The 15,670-nt window shown below is 40.9% G+C and overlaps 1 protein-coding gene across 1 annotated transcript in view; it reads right to left on the bottom strand.

Moving 5' to 3' along the window:
* Positions 1–806: 806 nt before the first annotated feature.
* DNAH12 (dynein axonemal heavy chain 12) overlaps positions 807–15,670 on the bottom strand; it is a 229,700-nt gene continuing 214,836 nt past the window's right edge. The window contains exons 67-74 of the mRNA XM_034996444.1: positions 14,467–14,700; positions 13,997–14,185; positions 11,645–11,748; positions 10,320–10,524; positions 5,013–5,150; positions 4,474–4,565; positions 2,511–2,578; positions 807–1,333 (exon numbers count right to left, since the gene is read on the bottom strand). Coding sequence (XP_034852335.1) covers positions 1,143–1,333; positions 2,511–2,578; positions 4,474–4,565; positions 5,013–5,150; positions 10,320–10,524; positions 11,645–11,748; positions 13,997–14,185; positions 14,467–14,700 — 1,221 coding nt within the window. The 3' untranslated portion in view covers positions 807–1,142. The remainder of the gene's footprint in view (positions 1,334–2,510; positions 2,579–4,473; positions 4,566–5,012; positions 5,151–10,319; positions 10,525–11,644; positions 11,749–13,996; positions 14,186–14,466; positions 14,701–15,670) is intronic.

Genomic DNA, 15,670 nt, shown 5'->3' with positions numbered 1-15,670 from the left:
TCTTCACTGCTGTATTCATCAAACTTAAAGGACTAAACATTTTATTCCTGGTATAAAATGCTTTTGCAGGGGGTTGGCTGTGTGAAGTGAATCCATTCTCTCAAGACTCATGCACATAGCCACTGCAGACCAGAATCAATTTTCCACTTGAGAGGCCATGTTTCTCTGACCAATTTATCAAAGGGACTGTCCCAACCACCCTGATTCACTGGGTAGCTGCACCTACATTTTCTCTGGGTTACAGAGCTGCAGCCTAAAGGTCCTGGGAATCCCAAGGAAGGAATTAATTCCACACAGGTAATAAAATTTTGACTATAGTTTTGTTTTGTTGAAATGTTTTAAAATTGTTAATCTATACTATTAAGAATATATGTTAAATAGTAAGAATATTAACTATTAAACATAACAAAGAGACACTTGGCATTTCAATCAAACACAGAATCAATGCCAAGCAGCACAATATACGCGGCCGGGTGTGTAGACCTGCCCCCAGCCATCCACTGCCTTTGTACGCAAACTTCACTGTGTGAGTTAACTTCCCTCGACACTGTGAGCCATGGAGCTAATGCTGTAAAAGTGTGATGTAAAGGGTTTAGTTCTGGAATTGATATTTTCCTTATTTAGAATCACCTCTGGTAGGTGAGTGGAAAGTCAACTATTACTGAAGCTGAAGAAATGACTTAACACTTGTGAAAACATGTTTTCTGATATTAAGTTTTATCCGGTTAGTCTCCCCAAATCTGTTTTTCACCTACATGTCAGGTAAATAAAAGTTTCAAAAGTTTCTCATATGCTTCAAAGAAACATTTCTCTTCATGTTTTCTAGAAGGGCTGTATTCCAGTCAAGCAAGAGTGGTACATCAGGAAGGAGGACTGTGAAAAGACCATTTAAAAGAAAGACACATGGGGCGCCTGGGTGGCTCAGCCGGCTGAGCATCTTGATCTCAGCTCAGGTCTTGATCTTGGGGTTGTGAGTTCAAGCATTGTGTTGGACTCCACACTGGGCATAGAGCCTACTTAAAAAAAAAAAAAAGAATGACACAAAGATACTTGGTTCTATAATATATATATTTTGAAGTAAGTGAAGACAACACAGATTTTTTTTGAAATGTCTTTCAGATGTTTTCTTAAGTTTGTCCAATTTAGTTATCCAACTGACAAAGCAAGGCAACCCCACGCTTGATCCAGTGTTGAGTGGGTTGGTCCGTCTTTAACAACATTGCAATAACAAAGTTAGTGGAATGTCCTGTAGTGGAAAGAGTTCCTTTACGTTCACTTGTCTTGTAGAGGGGACAGGTGTAGGCATTCGACTTCACAATCTGAGACTTTTTGGCTTGGAAAAGAAAGAAATACATTCATTTGGTAAAGGGAAAACAGCCCCTGGGACTAAAAGAACAACTATTTTAGTACTAAATCTAAGATTATGATTATAATATTTGAACATTTCAGTGTTGTTATTGTTATATATTGTTATATACCATTGGTATATAATTATGGCTGTGAAACAAGACAAGTGATTTCATATGGTGCATGATTCTCGGTTTAGAGGATAGGAATCGATTCTAAGTCCTGATAACTTAGCAGGCATGAAAACACTCAAGAGGACTTGGGAGAGAAGGTAGGGAAGAAGGAATAAAATACAGCACAGGTAAAGAGGCAGATATAAAAAGAGAGGACACTGCTGCTTAGAGCCCGAATACAAGAAATGGATAAATCAGAAGAAGCGGAAGTTACTATTTGCTTTCAGCAGGTTATTACTAGGGAAGACACACCAACTCTTACCTACTCACAGAAAGAACCCACATATTATCCTTGAAAAGCCTGATATGAGCTATAAGGAGTGTTTCTAAACTAAGGCTACATTTCTCATAGTTATAATTGAACTGCATTAATAATGAAAATAATGGGTTAGGTGGTGATTGTGGATGATTTGGAAATGTTTCCATTGATAATTATCAGAGAACAAAAACACTAGAGAAGAAAGAAAAAACAAAAGAATGAGCCTCATTTGTTCAGACTCGAGGAAAAATGATGGTAGCAGAAGAAGGGAAGGAGTGAGTAGCTTTCCCAGGAGAGCAGAGTCGGCCTCCAGCCCCTGTGCCTTGCAGGTCTGTGCCTTTGGGCACCTGTCTGGCTCTTGGGCTTAGGAGTTTCCCATAGCCAGAAGACTCTAGCCACCAGCCGTGTGTTTCTGAGAGGTGTGCAAATGCATGTCAGAATCAAAATATTGATGGAAAGCCCCGGACTCTGGAAAAGTAAAAGTGTGAGGGAGGGGCAGAGAAAATGTTGCATCCCGTGGGATAGGAGCAAAAAGAGGCATGATGATATGCCCAGAATAACATGAATGCAACACGAACAAGGGAACAATATATTTCCAATGTAAACATTAAGTCGCTGTTTATTGTAATCGAACAAAGTCTTAATAGGTTTGAACAGAGACTTAATTGGGGGAGCCATTAAAAATACCCCTCTCTAAAACTCTTAAGAAATTTTGTTAGAAGTAGACTTACTTGGTTTGATCCATATGATGGGCATCAGGTCAAACAGAAGTTTGGGGTGTTGTTCGGCAAGCAATCCACTGTGAGGAGAAATTGACATGTTAATTAGAAATAAGATGAAATTTGCTTCTAGAAATTGCTACTTAGATACTGGCTTTTAATACAAGAGAGGACCAGAAATATGCAGAGAAAGAAATATAAAACAAAACAAAACAAAGCCAAGGAAGAGGCAATGAGTAATTGAAAAACGAAAGATAATAATGGCAAGGCAATGTGTACAAACAGTGGAAAAATATCAATTCCTGTCACTTAAAAAAAAAATTTATTTATTTGAGAGAGAGAGTGCATGAGTGGGGTGGGGGCAGGAGAGAGGGAGAAGCAGACTCCCCACCGAGCAGGGAACCAGACGATTCGATCCCAGGACCCTGAGATCATGACCTGAGCTGAAGGCAGATGCTTAACCAACAAAGCCACCCAGGCGCCCCTGCCACTTTTAAATACCATCCATGAGGCCAACACTATCCTATCACATTTGGTCCTCACTGTGACCTTGTCCCCATTCCTGTGCCACAGATGAAGAGTGGAGGTTCAGAGAGGTTGAATAGTTTTCTCTCAGTAACACAGCCCTTACGTGCCAGAGTCAGAATTCAAACGTACATCTGCCTGTCTAGAAAACGTGGTTTCTTTTCCCTATGCTACATTGTTTATTTGTTTGAAAAAAGGAGGGAAGGGACGAAGGGACGAAGAGAGGAAGAAGGAAGAAAAAGATGAATGAATACATATATAAGGAAAAGCAAGTTAAGACTAATGTCAGTAGAGTGATGAAAAAGAAGAGAGAGAGAAATAACCACAGGAACTAGGTGGAGCTAAGTCTCCTCTTCGCGCTGTCTTGGAATGATCTCTCTAGAGCCTCCTTCTTGCTCCCCTCAAGTGATTCTCTGGGCCTCAGCCTTTAACCCTCCCTTGAGAGCAAGGGACCCTGGAAATAGAGGATTGTGCTTATTAGTGGACTGATAAAGAGCAGGGTTCCAAGGGAAATAATCTCTCCCCTTGCCTCTTACCTCTACATATTTTTCCTTAAAGATTTATTTATTTTATTATTTTAGAGAGAGAGAGGATGAGCGGGAGGGGTAGAGGGAGAGGGAGAGAATCTCAAGCAGACTCCCCACTGAGCGCAGAGCCCTGAGGCAGGGCTCGGTCCCACCACCCTAAGATCATAACCTGAGCAAAACCAAAAGTCCCCTGTGTAACTGACTGAGCCACCCAGGTGCCCCTCCCCTGTGTATTTTATTTATTTATTTATTTATTTTTAAAGATTTTTATTTATTTATTTGAGAGAGAGAGAATGAGAGAGAGCACATGAGAGGGGGGAGGGTCAGAGGGAGAAGCAGAGTCCCCGCAGAGCAGAGAGCCCGATGGGGGACTCGATCCAGAGACTCCAGGATCATGACCTGAGCCGAAGGCAATCGCTTAACCAACTGAGCCACCCAGGCGTCCTCCCCTGTGTATTTTAAACAAGAAGAGCAACGCTCAATTTTCCAACCTGGAAATTCAGTATTTATTTTAAATATTTTTTTATTGTGTCATCAAAATCTGAGAGAAAGTTTTCCATTTACCAACAGAAATGGGAAGTTTACTATAACCATAAAATGTTTGAAAGTGAGGCACTCCTGCATGTTACGAGACAGAAGGTAACAGTCCTGAAACAGAAGAAGTGAGAAAATAATTTCATCTAACTTCTACCAGTAAGACCACTGGAATATTAACCAAAAATTCTTTAGGACCTAAAAACACTCACTTATCAATTGCTCCAGCCTGAGTAACGATTTATGGCAAGGATTCTGATATTTTTTACTACTTGCCATATTCCCTAGAAGAGGCCGTTTGGTGGGGTGGGGTGGGAGGGAGGCAGCAGATGGTGTGTTTTACTCATTCAGCTACAACTAAAGCCATGTCTTCAGTTCAAAGCCCTGACCTTGGTCTGTCCCAGCGTGCTCCATCAAGATACAATCCGTGGATGTACACGCCGTCTTCTGGGGCCATCTCGGATGTATCCGAAGGAATAACCTGAAGGGAGAGGCACACACTTGTAATGGTCTCTTTCCCAGACCACTCTGTCTTATAAGGAAAACATTTGCTCAATTTTCAGAATGTATTCAGGGAAACTCCACTATATAATGGCTTGTATACATTTTTCAGTAAAAGTGTAAATGTAAAAATGTATAATACAGTTCTTTTTGAAGCATTTTATCAGGTTTTACTGTACCTTATATTAATTTTTGCTAAAACAGAAGAGCAGCATTAGATTATTTGAGTGGATAATTGAAATATATAAAAGTCCTATCAGACACAGCAAGACAAATATCATTTACTTTCTTCATGAAACACAAAGGATGGAAAGAAATCAAATAGTTTATAATGGACCATAAGGATAGGAATTCTGCATATCTTCCTTGCTTAAATACATGATTTTGATATAGTGATAAGACTGTGGAGTTCAGGGGGTTACTGTACCTCAAATTCATATCCTAGTAAATCAATAGGTATGGTGTATTTTCTGGCATAATTCTGCATAGCTCCAGTTAGGAAGGCTTGGGTGAAAAAGAATCCTGAGAGCCAGAACACATTAGGTTTTCCTGAATTATGCCAGTCCTGTAAAGGGCAAACAAAATGCATTATGTTCAGTTTCCAACCCACACAGCATCACCTCATACAATTCCTTTTTTTTTTTTAAAGATTTTATTTATTTATTTGACAGAGAGATGGTGAGAGCGGGAACACAAGCAGGGGGAGTGGGAGAGGGAGAAGCAGGCTTCCTGCAGAGCAGGGAAGCCTAATGTGAGGCTCGACCCCAGGATGCCAGGATCAGGACCCGAGCCAAAGGCAGATGCTGAACAACTGAGCCACCCAGGCGCCCTCATATACAATTCCTGATTCTGGTGTATGTGCTGCCCACACTTACCATCACAGGACTCTTTTCCCTGACTCAAAGCACACAACCTTGGCCTTCTACCCTTTTCGCTTATAGTTACTCTTCTTGGAAAATTCAAACTAATTTTAACATTAACCTGAATAAAACAACATTTGAAAGATTCACATCTTCTGCAAAGAGCCAAAGATAAATTATTTGGGGATTTATTATATTACTTAATCCTACTCAAAAGCCACTACCTTTAGACATCTTACGCATCATATCACAGAGCCCTCGTGTGTTGATTCCAGCTCCTTAAACCTCTCAGCCACCCGTGCCTCCATGCCCACTGCCCCCGCTCCAGTTCAGAGATCCACTGTCTCCTTTCTGTATCGATGCGTCCATCTTCTCACTTTTTCCGTCTCTCGCTGCTCGGCACATCTAGAGTCATTCTTCCTGAGTAGACCTCACCATACATGGTTTGGATTGGGTTTAGCACCTTGCATAATTCTTTAGTGATCTACTACTACTCTACCAAATTAAAGTCTAAGCACCTTAGTCTCCTATTCAAGAGACCTCACAATCTGGCCCTGAATTGTATTTCCAGCTTGGTCCTTTTAATTCCTCTTCAAGCATCTTGCATTCTAATCAGACCATTTGCTGGTCTCTTCTCTGCATTGGGTGGACATCCGTCTTACATCCCAATGGAGGCTGAACCTTTCCACACTCTCCACCCAAGCACTTTTGGTGCAGGAACTCTACTTCCTGGGGTGGGCATGTGATTCATGCCTGGCCAATGATACCTCCAGTCATCATGATCGATTCAGGAATGGACACGTGACCCAATCAAAGCCAGAGATGCAGAGACTTGCTGGGACTTTTGGGGAAAAGACACTCAGCTCTGTGAAGTTGCGTGGATGTGGGGCCAGAATTGCTGCAGCTCTTTTGCTACCACCGGACAAGAACCTACCTGCGAATGGAGTCAAGCCTCAGAGAAATGGAGCCAGGAGACGAGGTGCAAGAATCCAGGACCAGGGAACAATTTTGCAGCCTAGGTCAGCTCCTGCCTAGAGCCACTTGATGCCCTGGATTTTTCAATTACTGAGGGAATAAACTTTATTTGTGTTTATGTCAGAATTTTTACAACAGAATCAGTCCTAAGTGAGATAATGCCTTTCATTGCACAGCTATCTCTACGTCCTTTTCCTTTTTTCTTGCAGCGTCCAAAACCTCTCATCCTTTAGACCCAGCTCAAATGCTTCCTCATCCAGTAAACAAGCTCTGCTTTCCTGGGCTAGAAGAACTCACTCCTTTCTTTGAATTCCCAGAACAATTTACAAATTGATCTTTTATGACTCATCCCCTACTCTACTGAATTCGTTTTTTCTTAGATACATATAAGCTTATCCCCCTGTAGACTATTGGCAATTTGAAGGCAGGGCTCATGTGGCCATCACACTTTTATCTCACAGAGGACACAACAAGATGTTCTGGACAAAGTGGGGTCTCAATTCACATCAGTTGAATGAACAGATGAATCAATAAAATGAACTCTGTCTCTGAGCAAGCAGTGCACTGTGGGAAGAAGCCAGCTTTGCTTTCTGGGAGGAAGAGACCAGACTTGTGCTAGAGATGTTGCAACAGTATAAGTTATCAAATCAGGAAGAGGTGGAGTGGTGCCTGGGTGGCTCAGAAGGTTAAGCATCAGACTCTTGATTTCCACTCAGGTCATGATCTCAAGGTTGTGAGATCGAGCCCGGCGCTGGGGGTGGGGGCACGCTCAGCAGCACATCTGCTTGAGATTCTTTCCCTCTGCTCCCCGCCGCCCCCGCCATGCTGTCTGTCTCTCTCAAATAAATAAATAAATCTTCAAAATAAAATATAAAAGAAGAAGAGGTGGAAAAAGAGATGGATTTTGACAAGGACACAAGCCAGGCAGAACCGGCACCATGCACAAAAAAAGCTGTCAGAACCCAGAAGGCGAGTGTATAGAAAATTCCCCGGCTCACTCTAGGGCTTCGTTTAGCCAAGAATGTCACGAGCGTCTGGGTCAGCGACTTGTATAGGGTTTCTGAATTAGCTACCATTTACTGGGTGCTTGGTGCATGCGGGGCACTGTGCTCAGCACTTTACATGCATCACCTCATTTGGTTCACAAAATAACTCAGTGAGTTATTCCTCCCATTTTACAGATGGGGAAACTGGAGTGCAGAAAGATGAATAACATCTTGCTCAAAGTCACACAGATACTAAGTGTCAGATAAATAGGATGAATGGTGAGAGAGAAAAGAGGAAAAGAGAGGAAACTCCAGGCGACTCATTTGCTTAATTTGTTAACTCTAAAAAGCATTGGGAGGTGAAGTCAAGAGTCCAGGAGAAAGAGAGGAGAGGGGAAAACCATACAGGCTCCCTAAGGGTAAGAGGACAATGGGGAGAGATCCATTCAGAGGAAGAAGGTGTGTGGTGAAGGATGATAAAAGTGCCCAATAATGAGTGAGGTCTTTCTTACTCATTTGAATAGAATGATTCCAAGGGGGAAATTCAAATTTCAGAGAGTAGGGAGTTTGGTGTGGACTTTTTATCAACAACAAAAGGAATTTGTCCCGGAGACTCTCTGTGCTGGCACCGTGCCAGGACCCCTCTAAAAGACCAAGGTAATGACTCTTTGAGGCCCTTTAGGAATGAAGCAATATACAGGAAATGGAAGCAGTTTCAATAAAGGTTTCAGAAAAGCTTGGGAAATGAACTGAAGTGTAAAAAAAAAAAAAAGGAAGATTGTGGCAAGGGGAGGATGTGATTAACCATATGTCAAATGCTTTTGATAAGGGATGGAAAGAGGCTGTGCACACAGGAGGAACTAAGACAACACGTGGCTAGGACTCACCCAGGTATACACAGCTTCACCTATCCAATCAGCAAAGATGAAAAACAATGTTAATTCTGAGAAACAGGCACTCATAATCACTATTGTTGGGGATACAATTAAATAATTTTTCTGGAAGCTGACTAGGTAATGTCTATCAAAATCCCTAAAAATAGCCAAATGGAATTGATGAAAACATTAAAAGAAGGATCCACTGACCAACAGGAATTTTTCTAGAAACACAAGGGCGGTTTTACACTTGGAAATCTAGTGACACAATTCAATGCAATAATTCGCTAAAGAAAAAAAAAGTTACGTCATCAGCAATAAATGCTGCAAAGGCATTTGATAAAGTTCAACAAGTTATGATGTTGCAAAAGAATAATCTTCTTTTACTGAGTTCTTACCACATACCATGGGACTGTCTCCCTGTGAGATATAATTGACCATTTTATGGATGAGAAACTGTTAAGTGGCATCTCTTCTATACCCTGAACACTGAAAACCCGTTTTCTAGACTGGTTTTTTTTTTGTTGTTGTTGTTAAATGTAAAATCTACACAAAAAACTCCTATAAATTAATTTTTCAGAAACAGCCAAGAAGAAAAATGGGCCGAGGAGATGAAGAGGCAATTCACAGGAGAAATACAAATGGCAAGCACACATACCAGAAGAAGCACAAGCTCACTAATTATTAAAAAAAAAAAAAAAAAATGGGGCACCCGGGTGGCTCAGTTGGTTAAGCATCTGACTCCTGATTTCAGCTCAGGTCATGATCTCAGGGTCGTGGGATCTACCTTGTATTGGGCTCCCTGCTCAGGGGGAGTCCTTGAGATTCTCTCGCCCTCTCCCTCTGCCCCTCCCCCACATACTCGCACGCTCTCTCAAAAAAAAAAGGCAGATTGAAACAATAAGACTGGTCCATCTATCAGATTGGTAAAAATTAAAAAGGGGCGAATGAAAAAGCCCCTCTCCTCCACATCTTCATAAGCACTGGCTATTTCAGGATTAGCTTCCACGGTGAAACAAATAAAGCTCTTGTGTAATAGAAAGGCAACTGAACACAGAGAGGTCATATACCTAATGTGAATTTCCAAAAAGTATTTTGGGGGCTCTCCCCACTTCTTACCCCACATAAACATTAGCCATATGATGGGGGCAAGCCGAGTTGCTGGGGAGGAGAGAGTGCCCTGAACATCCTTTATGTGTGTGCTTTGGGATGCAGCGTAGAGATTTCAAAGCACTCAACTTTTCCCTTTTATGAGATAAAGGATAAGAAGCAACTGATTTTAAGACAATGGCCAGTTATTGGTAAATCCAAATCTTGGGTTCTTTTTGTGATTTACCACCAGTATTAAAATGACAAGACCAAGTATGTGGTCTCAGAAAGCCACAAACCTAGAATCTTAAAATAATATGTCACATATTACTTGGACTTGAGTAAAGTAAAATTTTAACTTTCTCCTCAGTACTTTGAAATATTTTTTTTTTAAAAAGATTTTATTTATTTATTTGACAGAGAGAGACACAGCAAGAGAGGGAATACAAGCAGGGGGAGTGGGAGAGGGAGAATGAGCAGGGAGCCCAATGTGGGGCTCGATCCCAGGATCCTGGGATCATGACCTGAGCTGAAGGCAGACGCTTAATCGACTGAGCCACCCAGGTGTCCCTGAAATATGTTATTTTTACTATTCTTTTTTTTTCTTTTAAAAATGTTATTTATTTATTAGAGAGAGAACACAAGCAGGGGGAAGGGCCAAGGGAGAGGGAGAAGCAGACTCCCCGCTGAGGGCAGGGAGCCCAACTCGGGGCTCAATCCTAGGGCCCTGGGATCATGACCTGAGCTGAAGGCAGATGCTTAACCCACTGAGCCACCCACGCGCCCCTATTAGCAATATTCTAAAAGTTCGGTTAGATTACCGTGAAACTGCTAACCACATTGCTCAACTCAGAGACATTCAAGTGACCAGAGTGTTTCTAATCTCTCTCCAGTCAATCAAAAAATAAAATTTTATATATATATATATATAAATTACATAATCTTTTACCTGTAAAAAGTTCAACCGGGCTAGAAAATCTGTGATATAACTTGCTAGGGGTTTAAGACTTGGGTATGATCGTGCGGCCCATATTTCTGGAACCTTCCCAACAAGCAAACTGCCAGAGAGTGCCTCCAATGCAGAATCCATTACAACCACGCCCTTAATAGCTTTTTCAAGGTCCTGTAGAGTGTTGCGTATAGTTTTAATTAAACTGCAAAGAAAGAAATCATTTCATCAATGTACATATGAGGGTAAATATCAATGTACTGTCTTTCCAGAAGAAGTAGCAGAAATTCTCATTCACAGCTTTATGGAAGTGTTTCCCCAAATGAAGTCACCTCCCACTTGGTAATGGAAGGTACTTTTAGGTGATACTTGGATGAACATTTTTCATTTTAATCACTACATAATATAGAAAATAATACAATAAGCATATCAAAGTTGTTGCTTTCTGGGTATTATGGCTTAAGACCAGGCTAATTTAAGCAGAGAACGATTTTAGGAAAAATATCAGGTAAATAATGTTACATGCAAATACAGAAAAAGTTATAAAGGTGTAATCCAAAGGCTGAAATTTGTGAAATAATTCCTTAAAGCATGAAGCATATATTCATGGATATACTTGCAAATACTTTGCTTCCCACATAGACCCAAACTGCTAAGAACGCTGTAAATAAACCTGAGCCGAGGGTTTTAGACTAGAAGGCTAAGAAACTGAGAGACTGAGAGGCAGTATACTATTACATATAAATACATATGGTCTTTGTATAAAAAATACTGAATTAAGGCATCACAGTGTTTTAATATATTTTTAAGTGTCAACAAGTCCAGAAACCCAAATAAACTTGAAAACACCTTAGAAAATTCATAATCAAAACAATTTCTCCATTCCTTAAGCCAGTATTGAATTGTAGAAAATTCAGTTAAAATAATTTGTTCACTATTGTGGGATACCTAATCGACCCAGGTTGGACTAAGGAAGAAAAGGGAGGTGTATATGCATCAAGTGGCAGAATAATGACAAAAGACTTGTCATTGGCTCATTTGGTCTTTAGTTCCTGAGGAGAGTAGTAACGGGTGGTGAGAATTATGACTAATGAATATTTTCACCAGTAAAAACAGATCTCATTTCCATCATCACTTTTGCATTCTAAAACATACCTTCACTTCTAGGGCAGAAGATTATACAACTTTAAAGAGTGGGGGTGGATCCTAAGGAAATGGCAGGTTTTGATAAATTTTTCTTAAAATTTTAATTCAATACCAGTGTGGTTTTTTTAAAATCAACTTTGATTGGTTGTTTTCTGAACCACTGGGAGATAGATCCTTACTTGTTAAATCTTTCCATTTCTTGTACTAACACGGTATTCATGCTCTCTTCATATCTCACAGGAAACTTCAGTAGTGCCAATTCAATGTCAAAATCATTTGGTAGCTAAGAAAATAGATTTTGAAGATCACATATTACTCTCAGAATGGATAATTTGTTTCATTCAGCTATCACATCACTAGTAGTTAACACTAGGCAGTTACTATGGACTAGGTGTTGTGCTAACTGCTTTCCATACATTATTTCATGTAATCCTAACCATGTACTCTCAGGGGGCTATTGTCATCTCCATTTTACAGATGAGGATATTCAAGTACAGTTGACCCTTGAACAATGCAGGGGTTAGGGCTCGCCCCCCCCATAGTAAAAAATCATGTATAACTTCGACTCTCCAAAAACTTTACTAATAACCTACAATTGACCGGAAGCCTTGCCAATAACATCAACAGTCAATTAACACATATTTTGTATGTCATATGATTATAGACTGTATTCTTACAATACAGTAAGCTAGAGAAAAGAAAATGTTATTAAGAAAATCTTAAGGAAGAGAAGATACATTTACAGTACTGTGCTGGATTTATCAAAAAAATTCACATATAAGTGGATCTATGCAGTTCAAACCTGTGTTGTTCAGGGTCAACTGTACAGAGAGGTTGAGTAACTGCCCAAGGGCACACAGCCAAAAGGTGATCTGATTAAATCCACAGGTCTCTAACTGCAAAGCCCATGCTCTTTACTACAGGCTATCGCACTTTGCAGAAGATATATATTTCTGAAATGTTGTGTAATTTCCTTTTGTAAGCTGAATCTAATTTTTCATTGATAAGACTGATTTGCCATTTCCTAACAGTTTTATATTTATTTCCAATCAATTATCAACTGGCTCCAAATAGCTTAGCTTACCCCACTTTCAGATAATTAATGTGTGACTGCATCAGGGTTCCAAAGAATAGGGAGAGAGAAGGTGTCAAGTGTCTGCTTTCTATGAGGCACCTCAGAGATGCTTGAGAAGTGAAGGGGACTTTGGGACTGATAAGCCTCAAGGCATTGGAATTCACACTCCAAGGCAAAGAAGCGTCCCATTCAGGGAGGTCCCGAACTAAGAAAGCTGAACTGCCCAGAGTCACACTAGGTGTTGTCACTCAAGGACTCTGGCTCAGCACAGCCCCTTTTCCCCAAATACATTCCCAAATGCCACTGCTAGCTAATTTCCTCTTCAGGACCACGAAAGAGCCAGTATTCTGCAAGAGTGAGAACCTTCCCCCCAGAGATAAACCGCAGAAACAGTGAGGGGCCACAGGTGAGGAGAATCAGAGCGCAGATGCAGCAGTCCAGGGACAGTGTAGGAGGAGGCTAGCTTGCTTTCACCCGTGGCCGCGGCGGGGCATACAGCGCGGAGGCTCTCCTTAGGAGCGGTGTAAGGGCAAGGCCACCAACGCAGTGGAGAGGAGTGGCGCTGTCTGTGGGCTTTCGAGGCAGGTGGACCATGGGTCAGGCTCTGCTCTGTCAGAACACCTGACACTGAAATATGGGGCTAATTATAGCATTTACCCTGGAGCGGAATTGTGAAGATCCGCTTATGACCATAATCTTTTTTAAAGTTCCCTTAGTAGTTCCTTGTTGAATTTAAGACACTGAAAAAAGGTAAGAAGAAAGTATCATTCCACTTTACCTGGTAGGCTAAGTATTTTGGGCTATAGTATGAAGAAAAAAAAAAAAGCTGTAGCTGCTAATTTAGTGCTGATCTTACTTCTGTGCCCCCTCCCTAAGGTGTAGATTAAAAACCATTCACCCCTTGAGCCAGCAAGTTCAGACCATTTTCTCCAGTTTTTAAAAAGTAGATCCATTATCTTTGTCTGGAAATGATAATAAGTCACATGTTCATTAGCTCATCCACAACTGTAGTTACTAAGAACTTACATTGTGCCAGGCAGCATGCAGAGCACTTTAAATTCATGACCTCTTAAACGTTCACAAGAACCTTATACTGTTGGTACTATGATCACCACTTTACAGATTTGGGAACTAAGGCTCAGAAAGGCAAAGCTTCTCACTCAAGGTCCTAATGCTGCTAAATGGAGTCTTCAGATTGTCATTTCAGTACCATTTTAATTTACAGGATAAGCAACATATTTTATGTTTTATTTATTTATTCATGAGAGTCAGAGAGAGAGAGAGAGAGAGAGAGGCAGAGGCAGAGGGAGAAGCAGGCTCCCCGCTGAGCAGGGAGCCCGATGCAGGGCTCGATCCCGGGACTCCAGGATAATGACCTGAGCCGAAGGCAGACACTTAACCATCTGAGCCACCCAGGCGCTCCAGGATAAGCAACATATTTTAAACTAAACATTACCTTCTTGAGAATATCTTTGGTGATTTCTAATAGAATCTGGTCAGCACTTCCCGAGGATCCTGTCTGTTTGGAGCCTCCCTGGGTGAGGAGCAAGGACTCAAAGAGGACTTTTGTTTGTTGCAGATCTTTGGAAATATCAACATTTTCATGTAACCCAAATATCTCAGGGTGTTGAGTAAATGGGAGATTCTACCAGAAAACAGATGAAGCAAGCATCATATTTCCACCGGCTACGTTAATTCATAAGGTGTAAAAGCATGCAGACCAAAAAGGGTTAAAAATCAACTACACATTAAGCACCGAGGAATCAAACTCTTCCATTTTCAGTAATGGCCAGAAACAAAAGATACTGAAAGTTGACTGAAACCATACTACTTGTCTAGCCCTCTACATTACAGGGGAACATTTCATTATTTGCTTTTAGAAAAATCACACTTAAATCTAACCCTATTTTCAGTGACATCAGTTACCTTAATGAATTCAATGTATTCATCGTAGGTGCCTTTGGGAGGTGCAAAATAGTTTCCACTGGGAGAAAACTTGTAATGAGTGTTTTCGATGATTTGTGGGTTATAAAAGTCAGCCAGCATGGTTAAGAGGAGGCGTCTGTCCCAATCATCTGTCACCCTTCCGCCATAGTTACATTCCCCGGTCAGATAGGAGATAGCTTCAAATGGAACTGTATTATATTCATTTATAAATAACTGAAACAAAGGAAAAATAAAATGAGAAAAACCTTCAAGTTTTTTTTACTTCATTTCCATTTTAAAATGACATTAAATACCTATCTCTCTCTCAATCATCTATCCATCTCTATGCACAAAAGTGGGGTTGAGCGAACTACCATCACAACTTACCTTTGGAAGGCTGGGATTGTTAGTGTTTATTTTATTTTACCTTTTTTTTTTTTTTTTTTTTGAGAGAGAGAGAATGGGGAGGGGGGACAGAAGGAGAGAGAGAGAATCTTAAGCAGATTCCACGCCCAGTGCAGAGCCTGACGTGGGGCTCGATCTCACGATCCTGAGATCACGACCTGAGTGGAAATCAAGAGTCAGACGCTTACCCAGATGACTGAGCCACCCGGGAGTCCTGTTAGTGTTTATTTTAAATTACTTTGCTTATCTGCATCTTCCAATTTTAGGGCTGGGGAATAAACATATATTGCTTCTGTAATAAGAAAAACATTTAACAAAAAAAGATGACATTAAAGTTACCAAGGACTTTTCATGTGAATTTGAATAAACCTTGTTTTAGGGCACTGGTTGTTAATTGGGGCAATTTTGTCCCCTGGGGACCTTTGGCAATATCTGGGGACATTTTAGATTGGTGGTTGGGGGTGCTACTGCCATCTAGTGGGCAGAAGGTTAGATGCCGCCAAACAGTGCCCAGGCCAGCTGCCCACAGCAAGGAGCTAGCTAACCCCAAATGCCAATCGTGTCAAGGCTGAGAACCAGGTGCCTGACTTAGGGCACTGTTTGCAATGTGATTAAAACAAAGCAATCCCAAATTTTAGTGCCAAAGCCTGGTTCACACAATATGACACCATTTAAAACAGTAATAAAAACTACTATTTGCATAGCTTTTACATTATCTTACTTATCTCCCTATAACACTGTCAAGTAGGAAGCTGAGTCTGGGAAATGTGAAATGATATGAAGGCCTGAATTTGTTTCT

This window comes from Mirounga leonina, unplaced genomic scaffold (assembly GCF_011800145.1).
Source record: "Mirounga leonina isolate KUSES-001 unplaced genomic scaffold, KU_Mleo_1.0 Mir_94, whole genome shotgun sequence".
Lineage (NCBI taxonomy): Eukaryota > Metazoa > Chordata > Mammalia > Carnivora > Phocidae > Mirounga > Mirounga leonina.
This window is presented reverse-complemented; position numbering and strand designations above follow the sequence as displayed.